Consider the following 20,791-nt stretch of genomic DNA (forward strand, 5'->3'; position numbering starts at 1 on the left):
TCGTGATGAGAATGAAATTTTGATGAAGATGACACATATACCCAGTCGCCATGCCAAGGAAATTAACCGATGAAGGTTAAAATTCCTGACCCTGCTGGGAATGAACCCGGAACCCCTGTGACCAGAAGCCAGCATGCTAACCATTTAGCCATGGAGCCGGACGGTGATGACGTTTATACCGAGCTCGATAGCTGCAGTCGCTTAAGTGCGGCCATTATCCAGTATTCGGGAGATAGTAGGTTCGAACCCCACTATCGGCAGGCTTGAAAATGGTTTTCCGTGGTTTCCCATTTTCACACCAGGCAAATGCTGGGGCTGTACCCTAATTAAGGCCACGGCCGCTTCCTTCCTAGCCCTTTCCTGTCCCATCATCGCCATAAGACATACTGTGTCGGTGCGACGTAAAGCAACTAGATAAAAAATAAAAATAAAAAAAAGCAGAGAAGTACAAATGATCAAAGTCATGTATGAAAATGTGTAAGTAGTGTGAAGACTAAGATATGACAAGGTAGTCGAAGATCCTTACCAGTGATTTTCATTGGTGTGTTATTGACGCCTAACAAGCAACCTGCGCATCTGTTAAGATGAGACCTTACCTATGATAAATTCTAATGCTGAAGACGGCACACAAACCCAGACACACAGGTTGCCAGTTAGGCATCAATAATACACCCCTTGTCAATACTATATGCTGCGTGTATGGCAATCTAGTGACCACCGGATGAATTGAATGTGGACTTGTCGCTTCATTTAGTTGAATGGAATCATGAATGTACAGTGTAAGAAAATGCAGGGGGGGAAAAAAAAGGAAAGTTTCATACTGTGTTGTGTTGTAGTGTTCCAATAGGTATGGAAATACTACTTATGTGATATTCTAAGAGAATAACTGAGGAAGAAATGCGGTGAAAATGTAGTGAATCGTAAAAAGTAAGTTGTATTTTTTTTTCAGTCATTGACAGAAATTACAGATGTATACAGAAATATATTTTCTTCTGTCTGTTAGCCCAAATGATACTGGCATCGTTAGAAACTGGTGATCAGTTAATGGCTGACAGAGGATTCCCTGGAATAAAAATTAACACGTTAAGTGCCAGCCCGAATTTCATAGGATTGCCGTCTACTGCCGTGAGCTAATAACATCGAGTTACTCCCTGGTGCCAAAACGTTCACAGGCTTAACCAAGCAAATGATCGCTGAAATGAGGATGTATTTATGATATATTAGGTCAAGTTATTATGTATATTAGGTAAAATATTGCGACCCCATATGGGGTCGTATTGGTCATTACGAATTGTACACGTACGCGCGCCCCCATATGGGGTCGCATGTATACAGTAGTTACTGTCCCAATGCTCGGTCATACTTACCTCTTCCTTTGCAGGGACGCGTTATATGCTGTTGATTATGAGAGATGTGTTAGCTTATTCATACTGGAACCGTAAAAATGTACGATTCCCGATTTTAGATCAGGAAATGTTTGTAAATGACGATCTTCTGATTTTAGGTTAGGAAAATATCGTACAAAATGTTGTTATATAACAGAATAGTATTATATGAAGAATTAGTAGTTACGGAATATTGAATAAGAGTATAATTTTATTTGTATAACATTTAATTTGAGTAAGAGAACCTAGCAGCGATAATTGTGCAACATGGGAAACCAGTGACTATATCGTTGAAGACGGTCATAACTGTTGCAACAGCTGGCTTGGAAACCCGGAATAAAGTGGGGATGTGTATGCAGAAGACTATAATTTATCAATATGGATGAACGTGTGAGATCGCTATTTGTTCTGTAGTGGGTTCAAAATCACTGTAACTATATACTTCGTTTACATCATTGTCCGACTTGTTCGATATATCGTCCAGACTATCTGTACTCAGTACTCTACCCCTCGATTTACTCGCAACGACTTAAAAAAGAAACTCACAGCACTGCACAGTTACATAAACAATCCGTGCGCGAGATAGGCAATGATTTTGTCACCCTACAAAGCACTCTTGACGTACCCGTATGGGGTCGCGCCAAAACAGGAATTGAGGAATGGAAGGTGGACTATCCACGTACTTAAATAGACGACCAGCAGATGGCAGGAAGAGAACTTATACAGCTTCAAATCACATACTTACTGCGCACCCAAATGGGTTCGCACAGTTCTCGATTTAGAACGAACGTACGACCCCATATGGGGACGTGGAGTTCAAAAACTTGACTACTCTCACGTACCCATATGGGGTCGCTTGGCACTCAACGTGTTAAGCATAGAAGGTTGTGGCATAGTTGTTGTAACGCTACCCTTCTTACGTTAAGATAGACACTGAAGAATTTTGGGGTTAAGTTATCTTTGAGACACTGTTTTTAAAAAAATATGTCTTTGCCGATTTTAGCAACTGTGGTTTTAATATGTAAAAACAAATTTGCATTTTTATATGCCTGGTTAGCATTATTATTACAAGTAATGAACTTCATTCTGGTTCCGTATTGACTTTAAAAATCTCGGAAAAAAATTCTAAAAGAATTTAATTGTGTAAAGTCCACCTGTCAGTACACATTTAACAGTCTTCACAATTTTTAAGTATTCCCTCCAGCCAATCAATAGTTGTATTAAATATGTTTGGACCCACACTTACAACTAAATTCGTCCAAGTTTGAAGCTGTGTACATTTTAAACACAGATTTCCATTGCGTTTGTTGAGTGTATTTTAAGATTGAAGCTACGTACATGGGGCAAGATCAGGACTGTATGGAGGGTGAATAAGCACAGTCAACCCTGATCTGGCAAGAAAATCCATTGTTACATTAGCACGATGTGCTGGAGCATTGTCGTGATGCAAGAGCCAAGTGTTGAGCCGTGACCTTGGACGGAGCTGCTTGAGAGCCTAGATGATCTGAGGCAGACAAGTCTCACTGTACCACTTTGCAGTAACTGTCCTTTGTGTTTCTAGCACATCCTGAGTCAGGATGCCCCGTTTAGTGAAGAATACTGCAATTATTCTTTTCTTCACTGACCTTGACTTTCGCACAGTCACAGGAGTACCCTCATCTTCAAACAGCCACACCTTGTTCTGGGATTTTGTTGGGACATAGTAATAATAAAGCCGAGTTTCGTCACCTGTAACGATGCTATTGACGTTACACGAGGTCCCATTTTCAAACTGTTTTAGCATTTCCCGGCACCATTTCACTCGATGTGCCCTTTGTTCCTCTGAAAGTGAATGGGGCGCCCAAAGGGAACAAACCTTTCTAACATGGAGATGGTCGTGTAGAATTAAATGAATAGCTGGTGCAGGGATGTGAAGGGTCTCTTCTACCTGCCGATATGTCAAGCACCTCTCTTGCTGGAACATTCTCCTCACAGCTTCAATGTTTTCCTCAGTCACTGATTCAACGGTCGCCCAGAACGAGGATCGTCTTCAACCCCAAAATTTCTCCTCTGGAACTCTTTGTACCAGCGGAAAATTGTTGTCCGCTGTGGACAGTCTTTCCCCAGCACAGGAGTCATTTCCTCCAGGCACTGGTCAGCAGTTAATCCAGGAGCAAAATTGTAGTGGTTAATTGCGCGATATTCACCTTTAGGCCACACTAACATCTTAACTTGCTTTCAATCCCACTGCTCGGTAACAACTGGTGTGAAGGTCGCGCCTTGCTGTCTTCTAGACCGGTTTTCACCCTCTTTTCATCCCTCACCATAACAGACCTACCTTGGTGGAGACAGGCAACTGATCACCTGTTGCTTTTTCTGTTCTACCTCGGCCATCGTGTCCATCAGGATTTAAGTCTTTCAGGACTGGAAACTAGGTTTTGTTTACCTGTTCAGATTTCTTCTTACAGTTGAGGCTGTTGATGTGCTTCAGGATTTCAATGGCTTCCACCTGTTGCCGGGCATGATAAGGCACAGTAGTTGACAGTACTTCGGTGTCACTGTACTGTTTGTCATGGCCTGCTAGCCTGGTTTTATTGTTAGTAAAATCATTAGTCAGGTTTAATGCAGAATGCAGTACTATCATAGCATTTTCATGTTGTGCCTGTAGAAATGCCCAGGCATAAGCCACACTACTCATAACTGTGGAACACTGTTTTGGTCTTTGACGATCCTCTTGACATTGACTTACCTGTACCTGTACATAGATGAAGTAGGAATCAGTCTAGTGACACTATCTTGGAGTTATTCCTTGTCTTTTCATCTTCTCTCTCTCTCTCTCTCTCTTTTTTTTAAGCAACAATTGCAATAACCATTTTGAAGTGAACTATACTAACATGCACTTTTACTGTGGTTTTTCAGCCATTCTTTCATTTATTTTTTTCATTAATATTTTTGTTACAGTACAGAATATGTCTCCTACCTTTTGGGCTGGTACAAATAATGGCACAGTATTTGTATTCACTATAACAATACCAAGTGGCCAAAGAAGATTGGAGGAAGATGTGTCATCGCAGTTAGGCAAAGAAATTCAATTGAAGCATCGAGCACCAGTAATTGCTATTGCAGTCCTTGATGGTGCAAATGTTCCCTTACCAGAACCATTTGAAGTTACAAAGGGAGTCCGCAAACCACCGGACACCAGTTCCCCACATCGTGTTGTCATTTGTTCAGAAGAGCAGTTTAAGGTAAAGTATCTCCTATTTTTATTGTTTTGATGAGGAAAAGTATTAGATGCTATATTTATTATGTAATTGTGTTCAATTTTCATGATCATGTTGATTAACTCTTGAAAGCCAACATTTTTTTATTGTGTATTAAATTGTTTGTAGTGTACACAGATCATTAACTGAAAGGCGGGGATGGATTCGGTTGGGTGAAAATGTAATAAGCTGTTACGACTATGTCGTTGATTTGGCCTTAATAATAGAACTGTGCTTGATAGCCTACTAATAACTTGAGCTTGAAAAGAGGTGCAAGGAGTTTGATATTAAAAGTAGTATTTCCAAGACTGAGGTGATATCAGTTGGAAAGAAATGCTAAGAGGATTGAATGTCAGGTCAAGAATACTATATAAACCAGAAGTAGCAGATGTGGAAGTAGTGGGAATGATTTTGTTTCTTAGAATTTTGGGGCCTTGACTTTGTCAGCCTTGACAAAGCCTATTGGAAAGATGGCAAAATATTGGCCACTTATCAACCCAGAATGGAGCACAACAGCCTGAAGTGCGATGGATAGCGAGATCGGTAGGAATAATTGTTGGTACAAGCAGGTGGGAATAGTGGCAGGAGGGTACTTGAAATACCAAGCAAGTGGCTGTGCGGTTTGGGTCACATAGCTGTCAGCTTGCATTTGGGAGCTTGTGGATTTGAACCCCAGTGTTGGCAACCCTGAAGATGATTTTCCATGGTTTTCCATTTCCACAACATGCAAATCCTGTGGCTGTACCTTATTTAAGGCCATGGACGCTTCCTTCCCATGTGCGTGTGAGTGGTTGTGAATGAGTGTGTACACAGGGGTCTGAGTGAGAGTATAAATGGCTGGGTGTTCTTACTCTAATATTTTCAGGATAAATTAAGATAATTATTATTCTAAGGGTACAGTGTTTGTAGTGTAAATATGTAAATTTAAAATTGTCTGCATAAGTTTGTATGTAAATATTCAGTAGAGTTTATGTACACATGTGGAGATGGAGGCACTTCCATGTATGTGGGGCTTGCCCTTTCTCCATCTACCACCCCTAAATTGTACATGTACAATTTAAGGAAAATAAATAATAATAATAATAATAATAATAATAATAATTCCTTGGCCTCTCCTATCCCATCATCACCATAAGACCTATCTGTGTCAGTGCAACATAAAGGAAAAAAACCCTCAGAATGAAGAGATTAAGGTGAAGGTAGGAATGAGCTTTTGGATTCATTGAAATGCCAGTATAACAAACTCATTGGGAATTATTTACATTCTGGTGATATTTCCTTAAACCAAAAATTGATTAAATTTTCCTAGAAATTGTGTCCCATTATAAGGAAAAGCAGATAGTGTACCTGGGTTTAATTATACAGTACTGTCTATCAATGTAGCCTAGTTACCCATATTTCATAGCAACTTCAATAAGAATCGGTACCATGTTAGTTATGTATATTCGACAACTTAATATTATTGTTACAACATTTTTCACTCGTGTTCTTTATTAGAACCGAAAATTAAGTTCTGCAAAAGATATGCTGAAAAGGGTTATATAGGTTAGTCACTACTTTTACAGCAATCTTGATAATCAATTTCTAAAAACATTAGCTGAGATTAATGTCACCGTAATTTTAACCTTTTTGACTTACCCTTAGTAAGAGTCTATAAATTTCTCCTATGTTGATTGCTGGCACACCAATAAACATATTGCTTAACAAATGAAAGACAAACAAAGAATACGATAGATGACTTGAATCAAGAACATAGTAAGAGAGATATAAAATCGTAATGTTCATTGGTTTGATTGCAAACTTAGTGCTCGTACCCAGTTAGTTGTGTGGCTTCTTGCATTGGAAGATACGCAAAACTTATTGGTTACTTTCAATCTATATCCTGCTTGACCAATCACGTACATATATGGAAAATGGCTACCATATTGTCTAAATCTATATATCTATATATATAAAATAACTTGTCCTGACTGACTGACTGACTGACTGACTGACTGACTGACTGACTGACTGACTGACTGATTCATCATCGCCGAGCCAAAACTACTGGACATAAAGAAATGAAATTTTGGGGATATATTCATATTAAGATGTAGGTGCTCGCTAAGAGAGGATTTTTTGATATTCCGTCGCTAAGGGGGTGAAATTTTAAAAAGAGTGTATCTATATCTCAAAACTTTAAAAGTTTACAGATGTAAAAATTGGTATTTAGAATTTTCTTTTAAAATAAGGATACACGTATTTTCTTGTTTTTGAAAACCCCAATAGGAGGGGTGAAAAAGGGTGAAAATGGGGAAAAATGGGTTGAATGCCTTCAATCAGGATACCGGTACTTATATCTCAGAAACTGAAGATATTACAGACCTGAAAATTGGTACTTTTGATCTCTTTTAAAAATAAAGAAACACGTATTTTTTTTTGTTTTTGGAAAATCCAATTAATGGGAGGGTGAAAAGGGGGTGAATTTTTAAAATGAGCGAATCTCTATCTCCAAACATTTAAAGTTTGCAGATGTAAAAACTGGTATTTAGAATCTTCATTAAAAATAAAGAAACACGAATTTTTTTGTTTTCGGAAAATCGCAATAGGAGGAGTGAAAAGGGGTGGAAAATGGGTTGAATGCCTTTAATGAGGTTACTTATATCTCAGAAACTGAAGATATTACAGACCTGAAAATCGATGTTTGGGATCTCCTTTAAAAATAAAGAAACACGTATTTTTTTTGTTTCTGGAAAATCCAATTAAGGGAGGGGGTGAAAAGGGGGTACTATTTTAAAATGAGTGTATCTATATCTCAAAACTTTTAAAGGTTATAGATGTGAAAATTGGTATTTAGAATCTCGTTTAAAAATAAAGAAACACGTATATTTTGTTTTCGGAAAATCCAATTAATGGCGGTTAAACAGGAGTGACAAATTGGGGTGAATTTTTGAAAGACTATAAATCTACAGAATATCTTGGAAACGTAAAATGTTTCAGACGTAAAAAGTGGGTGTTTGGAATCTCCTGTAAATGTAAAGAAACATAGGTGATTTGTTTTTGGAAACTCCACTTAAGGGGAACTCAAAAGGGGTGAAATTTTGAAATGAGAATTTTTACAGTATATCTAAAAAACTTAACATGTTACAGAAGTGAAAAATGGTATTTTTTATCTCTATTAAACATAAAGAAACGTGTATTTTTAGTTTTCGGAAATATCACCTGGGTGGAGGGGGGGGTTAAAGTGACTGAAAATGGTGTTAATTCTTTTAATTAGGCTACTGATATATCAAAAATGAAGATTTTACAGACGTGAAATTTGATATTTTCAATCTGCTTTAAAAGTAAAAATACATGTATTCTCTTAAAATCCAATGAAGCGGGGTGTGTGTGTGTGTATGTGTGTGTGTGTGTGTGTGTGTGTGTGTGTGTGTGTGTGTGTGTGAAAGAATTGAAAAATTAATTGGCTTAATTGTATGAGAATACATACATCTAATAAAAACTAAAGTTATTACAGATGTGAAAATTCGTATTTGGATCTCCTTTAAAAACAAAGAAAAACGCGTTTTGGGCGGGAAACCATCTTGGAGGGCGGGAGTGTAAAGGAGTTGAATTCCTTTCATGAGAACACATAAATCAAAAACTGAAGAAGTTAGAGTCGTGATAATTGGTATTTAGAAGATCCTTTACTATTAAAGAAACAAGTATTTTTTTCGGGAAAGTTCACTTAGGGGGGGGGGGGGGTAGTGTGAAATGAAGTGAAAAAAGTAAATTACTTTTATGGGGATACTTATATCTCAAAACTGAAGGTAATAGACGTGAACATTGGTGTTTGGAATCTCCCTTAAACATAAAGAAACAAGCCTTCTTTTCATTTCTTTTTGTGGGGGGGGGGGGGAGGGGGTTGGCGGTAAATAAACTTAACGGCGGTGGGGTGTAGAAGGAGGTGAGACCAATTGATTTTACTGTTACTAATGTACTTACAAGGATCCTCCGTTGCTCAGGCGGCACTGCGCCGGCCTCTCAAAGCTGGGTTCCGTCGTTCAAATCCCGGTCACTCCATGTGACATTCGTGCTGGACAAAACGGAGGTGGTACAGGTTTTTCTCCAGATACTCCGGTTTTCCCTGTCATCAGCCATTCCAGCAACACATAATAATAATAATAATAATAATAATAATAATAATGATGTTCCGGACCGTCGTCAAATGTGCGGACCGCGCTGGCAACGGCTCCTGGACGGGTAATGACTAAGAATGCAGTCCAACCGCGGGTTCAGTGCCGCCAAATCACCCAATATGACACCACGCCGCATCTCCTGAAGGATTTTATCCATATTAAAAATGATTAAAGTAAAAGATGGCAAAGATTTACGGACCCAACTGACCAGGAGGAATACCTGAGCCTAGCCCGGGAAGTACGAAATCAATTGCTGGAAAGGAATATTGAAAAATGGGAGGAAACGTGCTGTAAAATAATAGAAAACGAGTCAGATCGCGAATTTCGGCAGATTATATATCTAAAACAATAAGCATTCAATTATAAATTTCAGTATAATACCGTAGCGAAGCACGGGTATCTTGCTAGTATAAAATAAGAGTTTTGTCTGTACATTGCTCAGAATTTGAAAAGAATGGTATTTCTGCATCGGTCATGTTCACAGTAACCAGGAAATGCACTTTTTACTTTTCTGTAATGTCTGTCTGTCTGTCTGTCTGTCTGTCTGTATGTATGTATGTATGTATGTATGTATGTACACTCGTCACTAGAAAACGGCCAAAGAGAATTTAATTAAAATGGGTATGCAAAGTCGGAAAATAAGTCACTACAATCTAGGCCATAAATAATTTTATTCACGCTGAGTGAAATGGTAGTTTACGGGAAGGCCTAAAATTTAATTTTTAAATACTTGCGTTATTAGTGGTCCTATTTCATTGAAAATTGGTACGCAAAGTCGGAGAATGAGCCACTACAATTTAAGCTATAAGTAATTTTATTTGCGCTGAGTGAAATGGTAATTTAGGGGAAGGCCTAAATGTAATTCTCAAATATTTATATTATTAATTGTTATATCGTTAAATACTACATAACCAAAGTTATAGAGAATTAAATTTCCGACCATTTATGCCTTATACATTTTTACCGTACTGGCTATGATAACACAGATAGTCATGTTTTGTTGCGAAGTCCATATCAATGCCGAGCCACGAGAAAATGAGTTAACGGAATTTAATGAAAATCGGTATATAGAGTAGGGGAATAAGAAACTATAGTCTAAGCTATAAACAATTTTATTCATCCTGGATGAAATTGTAGTTTAGGGGAAGGTGCCTAAAATGTAATTTTTAAATATCAATTATTGGTCCTATCGAAAAATACTAGATAAAAAAGTTATAGAGAATACAATTTCCGATCATTTATCTTTTACCGGGCGAGTTGGCCGTGCGTGTAGAGGCGCGCGGCTGTGAGCTTGCATCCGGGAGATAGTAGGTTCGAATCCCACTATCGGCAGCCCTGAAGATGGTTTTCCGTGGTTTCGCATTTTCACACCAGGCAAATGCTGGGGCTGTACCTTAATTAAGGCCACGGCCGCTCCCTTCCAACTCCTAGGCCTTTCCTATCCCATCGTCGCCATAAGACCTATCTGTGTCGGTGCGACGTAAAGCCGCTAGCAAAAAAAAAAAAAAAAAAATTTATCTTTTATTCTGTTTTACCGTACCGACTATGATAAGAGTGGTATTTCAGAGTGGGAATAAAACAAAATGTGAATGCCTATAATATTGAAAGTGCATAACATTGATCAACAATACCATTACATTGACCAGTGTTTATTGTGATATTCTTTGTCTCTTATGCTGTCTCTCAACTCCGATAGATGGGATTACTGCTGCGTATCGAGTATAACAGCCTGACTGAATATTGGCGGGAAATAGCCGGGGAGTTAGAAAACTTTCTTCTTTAGCATGCCATTCCTCTGGTTCATACATTTTCTGATAGAGCTGGTACATAACACACTGGATCATCATAGTATTTCAGCTATTTCATCCCTACTCTGACGCGCTGTTTTGAATGAGCAGTGTGCATACCTAAGGCAGAGCCTCCCTTAGTAGTAGTAGTAGTAGTAGTAGTAGTATGGCCTGGTCTAGAATAACAATTTAGGCCTTTTCCAAATTATAGCACCACAATATTCACTAAATAACTCAAAATTCAACTCAGAAAAGAGTAGTTTCTTTCTCTTCACTTTTATTAAATTCTACATTCAATTTATTCCAAACTAGCATTGAAGAGGAGGTTTGTCTTCTCGCTTGGAGGAATAATTTGCCTTCAAGTCAGATAGATTTTTCCACCGCCAGTGTAGTGAATTGATATTTTCCGACTCATTGGGTACTCCTAGGAAACAGAATAGTAACTGGGCATAGTTTTTGCCCTGGGAGTCTCCACTATTCAACCCTCTCCCCGCCGAAGAAAGGCGAAGAGTGTTCACGGATCACGGCTGTCTGCGGTTTGGTCATTCCAGGTCTGGAACTTTGGACTGTTAGATAGGCAGCATAGTCCTGTTCGTTAAAAGTGAGAAAATGTGTGGTGTTTAATTTGAACGAGTGTTTCGTAATATGAAAGCATTGCTTTTAATCGCGCCATTCCTCTTGACGTCATTGTTTGTTCGTTTCAGTTGGGAAAACCACTAAGACAGTCTTTCTGAGGATGTAAAAAGGCATTATAATGAAAACATCCCAACCTGATTGTGACTGACGGTATGAAATTGGGTCTACCATTACAGTGAAAATTCCCTCAGTCTTCATATGAGAAAAGATGTTTGGTGACCTCCCATTGCGTTTCTAGGGTAACGTTAAAAGCTATACAATTTAAGACAATCGTGCTCACAACGTGTACACCATCTAACCTAGAATTCTATATACAATGTAGAATTCCGTAGCAAAGCACGGGTACATCAGCTAGTAATAAAATAATGTAAGGAGAAAAATATTTATATTATGAAACAGGAAGAATTTCAATTATATTCTGAAAAAATAAAGTTAAATATACGGTAGGAAAAAAGGTGAAATTTTAATTCATTATTCTATTTTTTTTGTTAAAATGAGATGATTTAACACACATTGAATAAGGGAGTAGAGAAAAGGGAAAGGGCCTAATAATAATTTAGCAATTCTGAAACTTTCGTTGTACTATTGTTAGTTAGGCTACAGTGAAGAAGTATGAAGTTTGTAACTAAATGAGACCACAGAACTAATTGCAATAGAGGATTGTTGAGGCACTTTGTTAATTCACAGAGGCTTGCAGACTGAATCCTGAAATGCATAACAATCTGTAATGAAGATGTATTTAATTTCACATGAAAATATTTCATAATACATGTGTATGTTTAGTCCTCAGCCCGAAGGCTGGTTGGATCCTCAACAGCCCTGCCATCAGCTGTCATATTTCGAGGTGTATCCCATTCTTACTTAAATGCAGTATTTAGCCTCAAAATTAAGCAGTCGTTGAGTCAGCCTTAATTTTTAACGGGTTAACAACCGTTATCAGACACATGTCCGACTCGTTGGCTGAACGGTCAGCGCACTGGCCATCGCTTCAGAGAGTCCCGGGTTCGATTCCCGGCTGGGTCGGGGATTTTAAACTTAATTGGTTAATTCCAATGGCACGGTCGCTGGGTGTATGTGTTGTCTTCATCATCATTTCATCCTCATCACGTACATTCCCGCGACCAAAGTAAACACTGGATCATTAAGCTATTCTTCATTTTACTTTGGCGTTTGAAACCACAGAAGTGACTTACATTTTACTTCTTCTGAATTTTACAGTGTCTACCCCCGTCATTTTTAGATCGCCTCTTCTCCTGATCCGGAGTGAACTTGATCTTTTATTTTCTTTTTCCTGTGCATTGTTTTTCATGTTTTAATCGGCTGATGATGACCTGGACTAGGGTCGAAACCGGTACCACTTCTACTTATTATAAAATAAGAATGTAATCACTGCATTTCTTATTCTTTTGTATTGAATAAGTTGAACCTCTTTATTTATTATTTCAATTTTAACTGTAATACTTTTCAATACGGAACAATGAAATTTTTAATTTTAAACGCCTACGGGAGTCACATAGAAAGACCTGCACCTGGCGAGCCGAACACGTCCTGGAATATCCCGGCACTAAAAGCCATACGACATTTCATCAGACACATTATTTACTCATTTATTACGAAAAAATGTTCTCTTTTTTCAAATTTTCTTTACGGAACAGCAGTCGACGGGTATTACTAATCGACTCTGACATCGCCTTTGAATGTCGATGAGAGAACTCGCTAGTGCACATAGCGAGGAAACGATATCGAAGGTAATCGATCGCTTGCAATATCATCACTGAGGTGCATAAATATTGGTAACGGAAAAAATCGTGCGCGTTAATCGCTCATAATAACGGATGCGTCAGTGATGGGGCTCTCGCTGTAACTGAAGGACGATACACATTTTAATATAGGAATTTTGAAGGGACAGAAAACAATCGTCGCTATAGCGGAGTTCTCATTATATGCCATACTCGCTATAGCGGACTTCTACTGTAAATAAATAAATGAATACTGGATTAAAGCCACTATGTTTATTTAATGAAGCCGAGCTTTCAGCCAAATTGCATTGGTCTTCATCAGGGCAAGTTAAATTATGCTTCCGACAGTGAGCAAAGATATTCAAAGAAACGTGGAAGACTTGGCTGTACTATCCACGGCCTACCCCACCAATAGGACTGAAGGATCGTCGTGCTGTAATTCACCGCCCTCTGTCGATGATTTCGTGAGTGCGTCCCGCTGTTCCATGGTGGTGTTATGCATGTATTTCTGGAGTACAGGTCTCCATGTATTTGATACCTTGAAGCAGTCTTCCCTGTTGATGTTATTTGGGCGCAGCTCTATGTCTATGGCTTCTCTTGCCAGTCGAGCATAGAAGTCTTTTACAGGTGCGATGACCTTCGCCTAGTCAAAGAGGATTTCATGTTCTGCTATGGCAGACTGGCTTATAGCATTCTCTGTGGAGGATGAAAGAGCGACATTCTTTACCGATCTAATGTGTTCTTTCACCCTGGTGCTGGCAAGCCTTTTCGTCATGCCAGTATATGAGCAACCACAACCAGATGGAACTTCATACATGCCTGGCGTTTCAAGATGTAGTTTTTCTTTGAATGGTCGAAACTAGGATTTGAGCTTCCGGTCTGTGGTGAAAACTGGAATTATATTGTGCTTCCTAAGAATGCGCCCTATTCTGTCAGTTATACCTGCCACGTAAGGAAGGAATACTTTCTTCTTTTTACTGTAGTCCTGGTTGGTACTATCCCTGTTTGGCTCCTTGATCTTCACAGCTTGTGCTATGTCTCCTGCCATATAGCCGTTTTTCTTCATGAATGTTGTCAGTTCTCTTAATGCACTTGAGTGGTTATCCGCGTCTGCAACGTTGTTCACCCTAGTAAAGGAGAGCTGCTTTTTGGCACGGGTGGTGATGTGTGGACTTATGAAGGTATCTTTCAGAATGTGTAGGTTTCCTGTACATTGCATGGCCTAGTGTACCATCATTCTTCTTGTATACCATCACATCAAGAAAAGGTAATTTACCTTTCTTTTCTACTTTCATCGTGAATTTGATCTTACTGTTAATAGAATTTAGGTGTTCCAAAAATTCATTTAATGTTTCCCTTCCATGTGGCCAGACCAAAAATGTATCATCACGTAACTATAGAAGCACTTAGGTTTCAATGGCACTGTAGTTAATGCAGCAGACTCAGTGTTCCATAAAAATATTAGCAGCCACTGGTGACAGAGGTGAACCCATTGCTGCTCCTTCTGTCTGTTCGTAATACTCCCCTCTGTAGTAGAAGTAAGTAGATTTTAAACAAACCGCTGCCAGATTTGTCAAGTCCTCAGACAGGTATTGTCTGATGTAAGCAAGCGTTTCTTCTTCTGGTATATTAGTAAAAAGTGACGTAACATCAAAGCTTACCAGGATGTCACCTTCGTCCACTCGTAGCTCATGTAACTTCTGCAAGAAGTGTTTCGAATCATTAACGTGATGTTCTGTCTTCCCTGTTTCTGGCTGTAACAGTGATGAAATATAGCGGGCTAACTCGTGGGTTGCAGAACCAATGGCACTCACGATTGGTCTTAGTGGCACATCATTCTTGTGTAGTTTTGGGAGGCCATAAATGAGTGGAGGTACCGGGTCTGAATTTAGTAAGGTCTTCTGCAAGTGTTCTGGAAGTGTTGAGCTCTTCACTAGTCGGGTGACTTGTGTATTAATTTTGTTAGTGGGATTTCTTACTTTCTTATAAGTTTCTTCTTCTAGTAGGTTGTTCATTTTTGTTTCTTAATCAGTAGTAGTGCCTTTATGGTCTCTACAAAGATTACTTTCCTTTTGCTTTGTGTGTTCTTTTTACTACCTGTTACAATGTTATTCCTTTGGTGTGCCAGTAAAATTATCCATAAATAGATTAATCTGTAATGTGAGCTCTAGATTCTTACCATGTAGGACAGCTGTGTTGAATCTATTACACATTCTGTGAAGTAGTAAACTGTTGCAGGAGATAATTAATGTTGGTCAGTTATAAAGAAATTAGGCATTACTTGTTTTTCTACAATTTTCCAAACTATGTATATTCATATATTTTAACAACTAGCTGTTACCTGCAGCTTCACTTGCATGGATATCAAGGAAACGTGCAGGAAATTAAACCATGCCTCCTTTTCTGTTGAAGGTCTGGTTAGTCTTACCATTGTGTAGTTCCCTTGTAGGTTTGGTACTATGAGGGTCGGTTATTGATATTTTCTTCCAATAGGAAAGCTGGTTCAAACCGATCTACTGAATTACGCTTAGTTGATTCATTGACACTCCACATCTTCACAAGGCTGTTTAGGTGTTGCTTTAGAGGAAATGTACTGAACACTGGTAAGGCCTCCCATGAATGATTTCAGAACAGGAGATTCGTTAAGAACCAAACACCTGCAGAGTAACATCTTCAGTTTTAGAAATATAAGCATCACTATTGTCATTAAAAAATTCTACCAATTTTGCTCTCCTTTTCACCCCTATTCAATGGATTCTCATAAAATGGTGAAGTATGTATTTCTTTATTTTGAAAGGAGATTCCAAATACCAATTTTCATGTCTGTAACATTTTCAGTTTTTTGAGATATAAGTATACTCATAAAAAGAATTCAACTTCTTTTTCACTTCTTTTCATCCCCTCACCCCCTTAAGAGGAAGGAGATTCCAAATACGAATTTTCATGTCTGTAACATATTCATAAAAAATATTCAACCACCCCCTGTGGGTGGGGGACACAGATGAAGAATACACCCACGGTTTCCCTTGCCTGTCATAAGGGGCAACCTCGTCGCGGACAGAATTGCGGTTTGGTATCATGTGTTTGACCCCCTCTGGATGGTAGGGGCTGAATACATTCACAGGTAATCCCTGCCTGTCGTAGAAAGCGACTAAAAGGGTCATGTGGCCATCGGTCCCCTCTTTATTATTTTTTTATTTTTTTAGGGTTAGTTGTAGACTGATTCAAAATTCTTGATGTGTGTGCTGCTCAGAGATGGGCCTCTTACATGTGCGATTGCGCTCAAAAACCTGCTCGAGACCCTGGAAAGCCTGCGGGTGGGAGCGCCATGTACCCGTGCAGTAGCATCCGCCTGACAACACAGGTCCCTGCACAGCTGAATGCCAGAGGGGCATATTCTTATTGTTTTTCATTTTTTCTCTATATTTATTACTCTGTACATGCTATGGGGTACATGCTATTGCGGGTGATTGGAGGAAGAGAGTCCTAGTGCTCATTGCCTCAGTCATCATGTATTAGGCATCGTACAACATCAGACCCCAGACAATACCTTCTACAACCAGGTGGGTATTGCCTTGGCTGCTTGGTTCGGCTGCAGAGGCCCCTGATCGGAGTGGGTGGCATTCAGAGAGGATGATTTCGGCCATGGCTTCGAAACGTCTTCAGCCTGTCCAAGATGGTCCCCCACCGAATTCATCATCATTTGATTCCTTGAGGGGTTCAACCCCCTGAGACCAAGAGCAGCATGAAGGGATGGGATCCAGCTTTCCTAGGTTTCTGGTTGCTACCAGAACTGATGGGAGTGACTTCAAGCTGGTAAAGTCTATTTAGTTTAGTAGGCACATGGAAGGTGTCTACAGCGAACTGAAAGATCTAAAGAAAATGTGCAATGGTAGTTTGTTGCTAAAGATGCACACTGCCATGCAAGCTGATCGGTTGCTCAAGTGCAACCACTTTGGCGATATTCCCGTCAAAATGGAGGAGAACAACACCTTGAATCAGGTTCGTGGAGTTATATTCCACTGCAATCTCATCTTCAACACTGATGACGAGTTGAGAAAAAATTAAGGTAACAACCTATCGCTGCGATGTGAGGCTGTACATCCCATGCGCTGCTATCAATGCCAGAGGTTAGGGCATATGGTATCCCGTTGCTCAAATCGGTCTGTGTGTGGTACATATGGCAGAGGAGCTCACGGCACTGAAGAGTGCACAACTCCTTACAGGTGCACTAACTGCCCGGGTCTTCATTCATCCCAAGATCGGAACTGTCCGGTATATCTCGTTGGGAAGAAGATCCAGGCGATCTAGACCCTGGTTGGTCTTTCCTACTAGGAAGCACGCTGTAAGTTCAATCCTATGAATGCACCCACCAAGACGTTAGGCTATACGAAGATAGCACAGTCTTCCAGGGTCGTCGTTTACATATTCTATACCTTTTATTATCGCTGCGCCAAGGCAGCTGTTGCTCCTGCGAGCAAAGCCGCAAAGAGTAAAAGCTCGAAGAGGGGGACCACCCCACCTTTGACCACAAACAAGTCTGTGCCGGCTGGGACTCCTAAGCCGGCGCAGCAGGGGGGACGGCCAAGTCACCCCCCACAAAGAGGTCAGCGAAAGCCGTTCCCATGCCAGCAGAGGCGGGATCATCGACCATGGCTGGGAAAATATCTCCCAGCCCGTCTAAACAAGAAAAGGCGGAGAAGTGGAGCGCCTGTTAAGGCACTTCTCCTGCGAAGGGGAAATCATGCCCTCCATCTGGAGGGTATGAATCAGCGCCAGCAGGTACGCCTGCTCCTAAACCTGCGTGCTTCTCTTGTAGGACAAAATCCCGCCCCTAGAATAAGTCGAAGTTCTGGGCATCAGTCCCTTCGTCCGTTGATGATGGGATGGACGTTGAGCTTTCCTCTACATCTGCAGATGTAGATATTGATGTTAGTGCTTAGGTATTAAGTATGACCTAACACTCATCCCTTTTAGTCCACACTATAGCACTGTTACAGTGGAATTGTAACAGTTATGACAGGCATCTTGCTGAGCTGCGCCAGCTGATTGGCGAGTATAGTCGGCATTCAGGAAACTAATCTCAGACCAGGTCATCATACAGTCTTGAGAAATTTTCGACTATACTCAATAGAACGACATTGTGCCATCCAGGCTTCCGGTGGCGTTGGCATATTTGTCCATTTTGATACCTATATCGAAGAGCTCCCGTAAGAACCTCGCTGGAGGCTGTAGTAGTTCGCGTTCCGCTGCCTGTCATAGCAATAGTGTGTAATGTTTATTTTCGACCAGGCCAGCCTCTTAATATAAATGATGTGACTGATCTTATAGATCAGCTTCCACCTATGTTCCTCCTATTGGGCGATTTTAACACCCATCACCCTACATGGGGCTCTGAAATGCCTTGCCTCAGGGGAAGAAACTTGGAAACATTAGTAAGAGAGCTGGATTTATGTATTTTGAATACAGGTGAACCAACTCATTTCAGTGTCTGTTACGGCACACAGCCGAAAGATGGTTCCCCTGTTTCGGTGATTACACATGATGATGTCTGTGACAGTGACCATTTTCCTATTCTTACTTTGTTGAAACAGAAATCCGTCCTGCTACAGCTGAGGAGTCCATTCCATTGTTTTCAGGGACTTCTCGCCGAAACCTCGTTCCGTGGTGGAACGAAGAAATTGCAGCAGCTATCAAAGAACGCCGTCACGTTCATAAATGCTATCGTAGGCAACCTAATGTGGCCAACATGGTAACATTTAAATAACTCCGTGCTAAGACGCGAGTTGTTATTCAGCAGAGTAAGAAAGCTTCATGGGAGGGATGTGTCATTTTTGACGTCACGTACACCGTCATCTCAAGTGTGGACTAAACTTCAATGTATTTCGGGTATACATGGATCATCTTCTGTACCAGGAATTTCCATTGCAGGCAGCATCATCACTGAACCACTCTTGATTGCTAATCATCTAGCCAGTCATTTTGCGGATGTGTCTGGCTCCGGGAATTACCATCGTGATTTCCTCACTCTGAAGCGGCAGGCAGAATGTCATCTCAGTTTTGCCATTCATTTTTCAGAGCACTATAATGTGCCCTTTACAGAGTGGGAACTCTATAGCACCTTGGTGCTTTGTAAGGAGACGTCTCTCGGACCAGACAGTGTCCTTAACCAGATGTTGAAACACCTTAGTGAGGATAGTCTGTTATATCTCCTTCATGTGTTCAACCAAATCTAGGTAGAGGGTGAGTTTCCGTCTCAGCGGTGAGAGTGCATAGTCATTCCTGTCCTCAAGCCGGACAACAATCCTAAGTATCCAGGAAGTTACAAACCAATTTGTCTTACTGTTTGTGTAAGTTATTTGAGAGGATGGTAAATCACAGACGTGTGTGGTGTCCGAAAAAAATAAGGACTTTTGTCAAAGTACCAGTGTGGTTTTCGAGCCTCTCGCTCGACCACTTAGTACGCCTGGAGAGTTCTATTCAGGGTGCATTTCTCCCCAAACAGCATTTGGTGGCTGTTTCTATGATTATGAGATTCTGAGGTACCTTGCCAGTATTTATTGTGAATTTTTTGTCCCTCTGTCTTTTCCGTGTTCAAGTAGGGAACACATATTCGCAGTACCATGTTAAAGAAAATGGAGTCCCACGGGGATCGGTTCTTAGTGTCACTCTGTTCGTGATTGCCATAAACAGTATTGTCTCTGCTGCTGCTTTAGCAGTAATACCGTCGCTATATATGGACGATTTTCCTATGCATTATAGCTCGCACAATATGGCAGTCGCAGAACGACAATTACAGCAAGCTATTAGGAGAGTGCAACAGTGGACTTTAAGAACGTGGCTTTCAGTTGTCATCCGCAAAGACCTTTGTTGTACACTTTTGCCGGAAGCGCACTCTTCACTTGCATCCTGAGTTTTATTTAGGGTATGTCGCTCTTCCCGTAGTTGACACATTTCTTTGGCTCCTTTTCGATAGAAAGTTATCGTGGGAGCCACACATGCGGCAGTTAGAAGTGCAGTGCACTAAGAAGTTGAATATTTTGAAGTATCTCAGCAGCACTACTTGGGGGGATGACCGCACAGTGTTCCTACAATTTTATAGGGCACATATTTTATCAAGGTTAGACTCCGGCAGTGCAGCATATGGATCAGCAAGGCAAAGTGTCCTTGCTAAACTGAATAGCATCCAGCACAGCGGGCAACAGGAGCTTTTCGTACAAGCCCCATTGCTAGCCTGCTCGCTCAGTCTGGTGTGCTGCCTTTACACCTAAGGCGCCAGCTAATGCTTTCGTTCTATGCTGCAAATTTGTGAAAGATGCCACTTCACCCAAGCTATCCTTGCGTATTCCATATTGGCAACCGTTGCCTGTTCGCTGCTTACACTTCAGCAATGTGGTCGGTTGGAATACGCTTGGATAGCAGTCACAGATTGTTTGATATACCTTCGGTTCCCTGTCTTGTCAGACAACCAAGTAGGGTACCTCTGTGGATAATACGACGACCTGAAATAATCCTGGATCTGCACACTGGCCCAAAGTAAAACATAGATCCCTCGATTTATCGGAGGTTCTTCCTGGCTGTTGTTGGCCGGTATCCAGATTGTCGTCGTTTACATGGATGGTTCGAGAGCAGATAGGAAAGTGGGCTGTGCATTCATTGTCAACAGTGATAGGTTTCCTTTTGCTCTCCCGGAATCCTTTAGTGTGTATACAACAGAGCTCTGTGCTATCTGTGAAGCTCTGTGGTACGCACTGTCCGATGAGCGCTGACACTTTCTGTTGTGTACCAACTCCTTGAGCTTGCTATAGTCTATTGATACATGTTTTCCTCAGCACCCTCCAGTGCAGC

The 20,791-nt window shown here is 40.5% G+C and overlaps 1 protein-coding gene across 1 annotated transcript in view; it reads left to right on the plus strand.

Moving 5' to 3' along the window:
- l(2)gl (LLGL domain-containing protein l(2)gl) overlaps positions 1-20,791 on the plus strand; it is a 452,154-nt gene that overhangs the window by 232,614 nt on the left and 198,749 nt on the right. Inside the window, exon 16 of the mRNA XM_068228315.1 lies at positions 4,326-4,609. Coding sequence (XP_068084416.1) covers positions 4,326-4,609 — 284 coding nt within the window. The remainder of the gene's footprint in view (positions 1-4,325; positions 4,610-20,791) is intronic.

This window comes from Anabrus simplex, chromosome 6 (assembly GCF_040414725.1).
Source record: "Anabrus simplex isolate iqAnaSimp1 chromosome 6, ASM4041472v1, whole genome shotgun sequence".
NCBI lineage: Eukaryota > Metazoa > Arthropoda > Insecta > Orthoptera > Tettigoniidae > Anabrus > Anabrus simplex.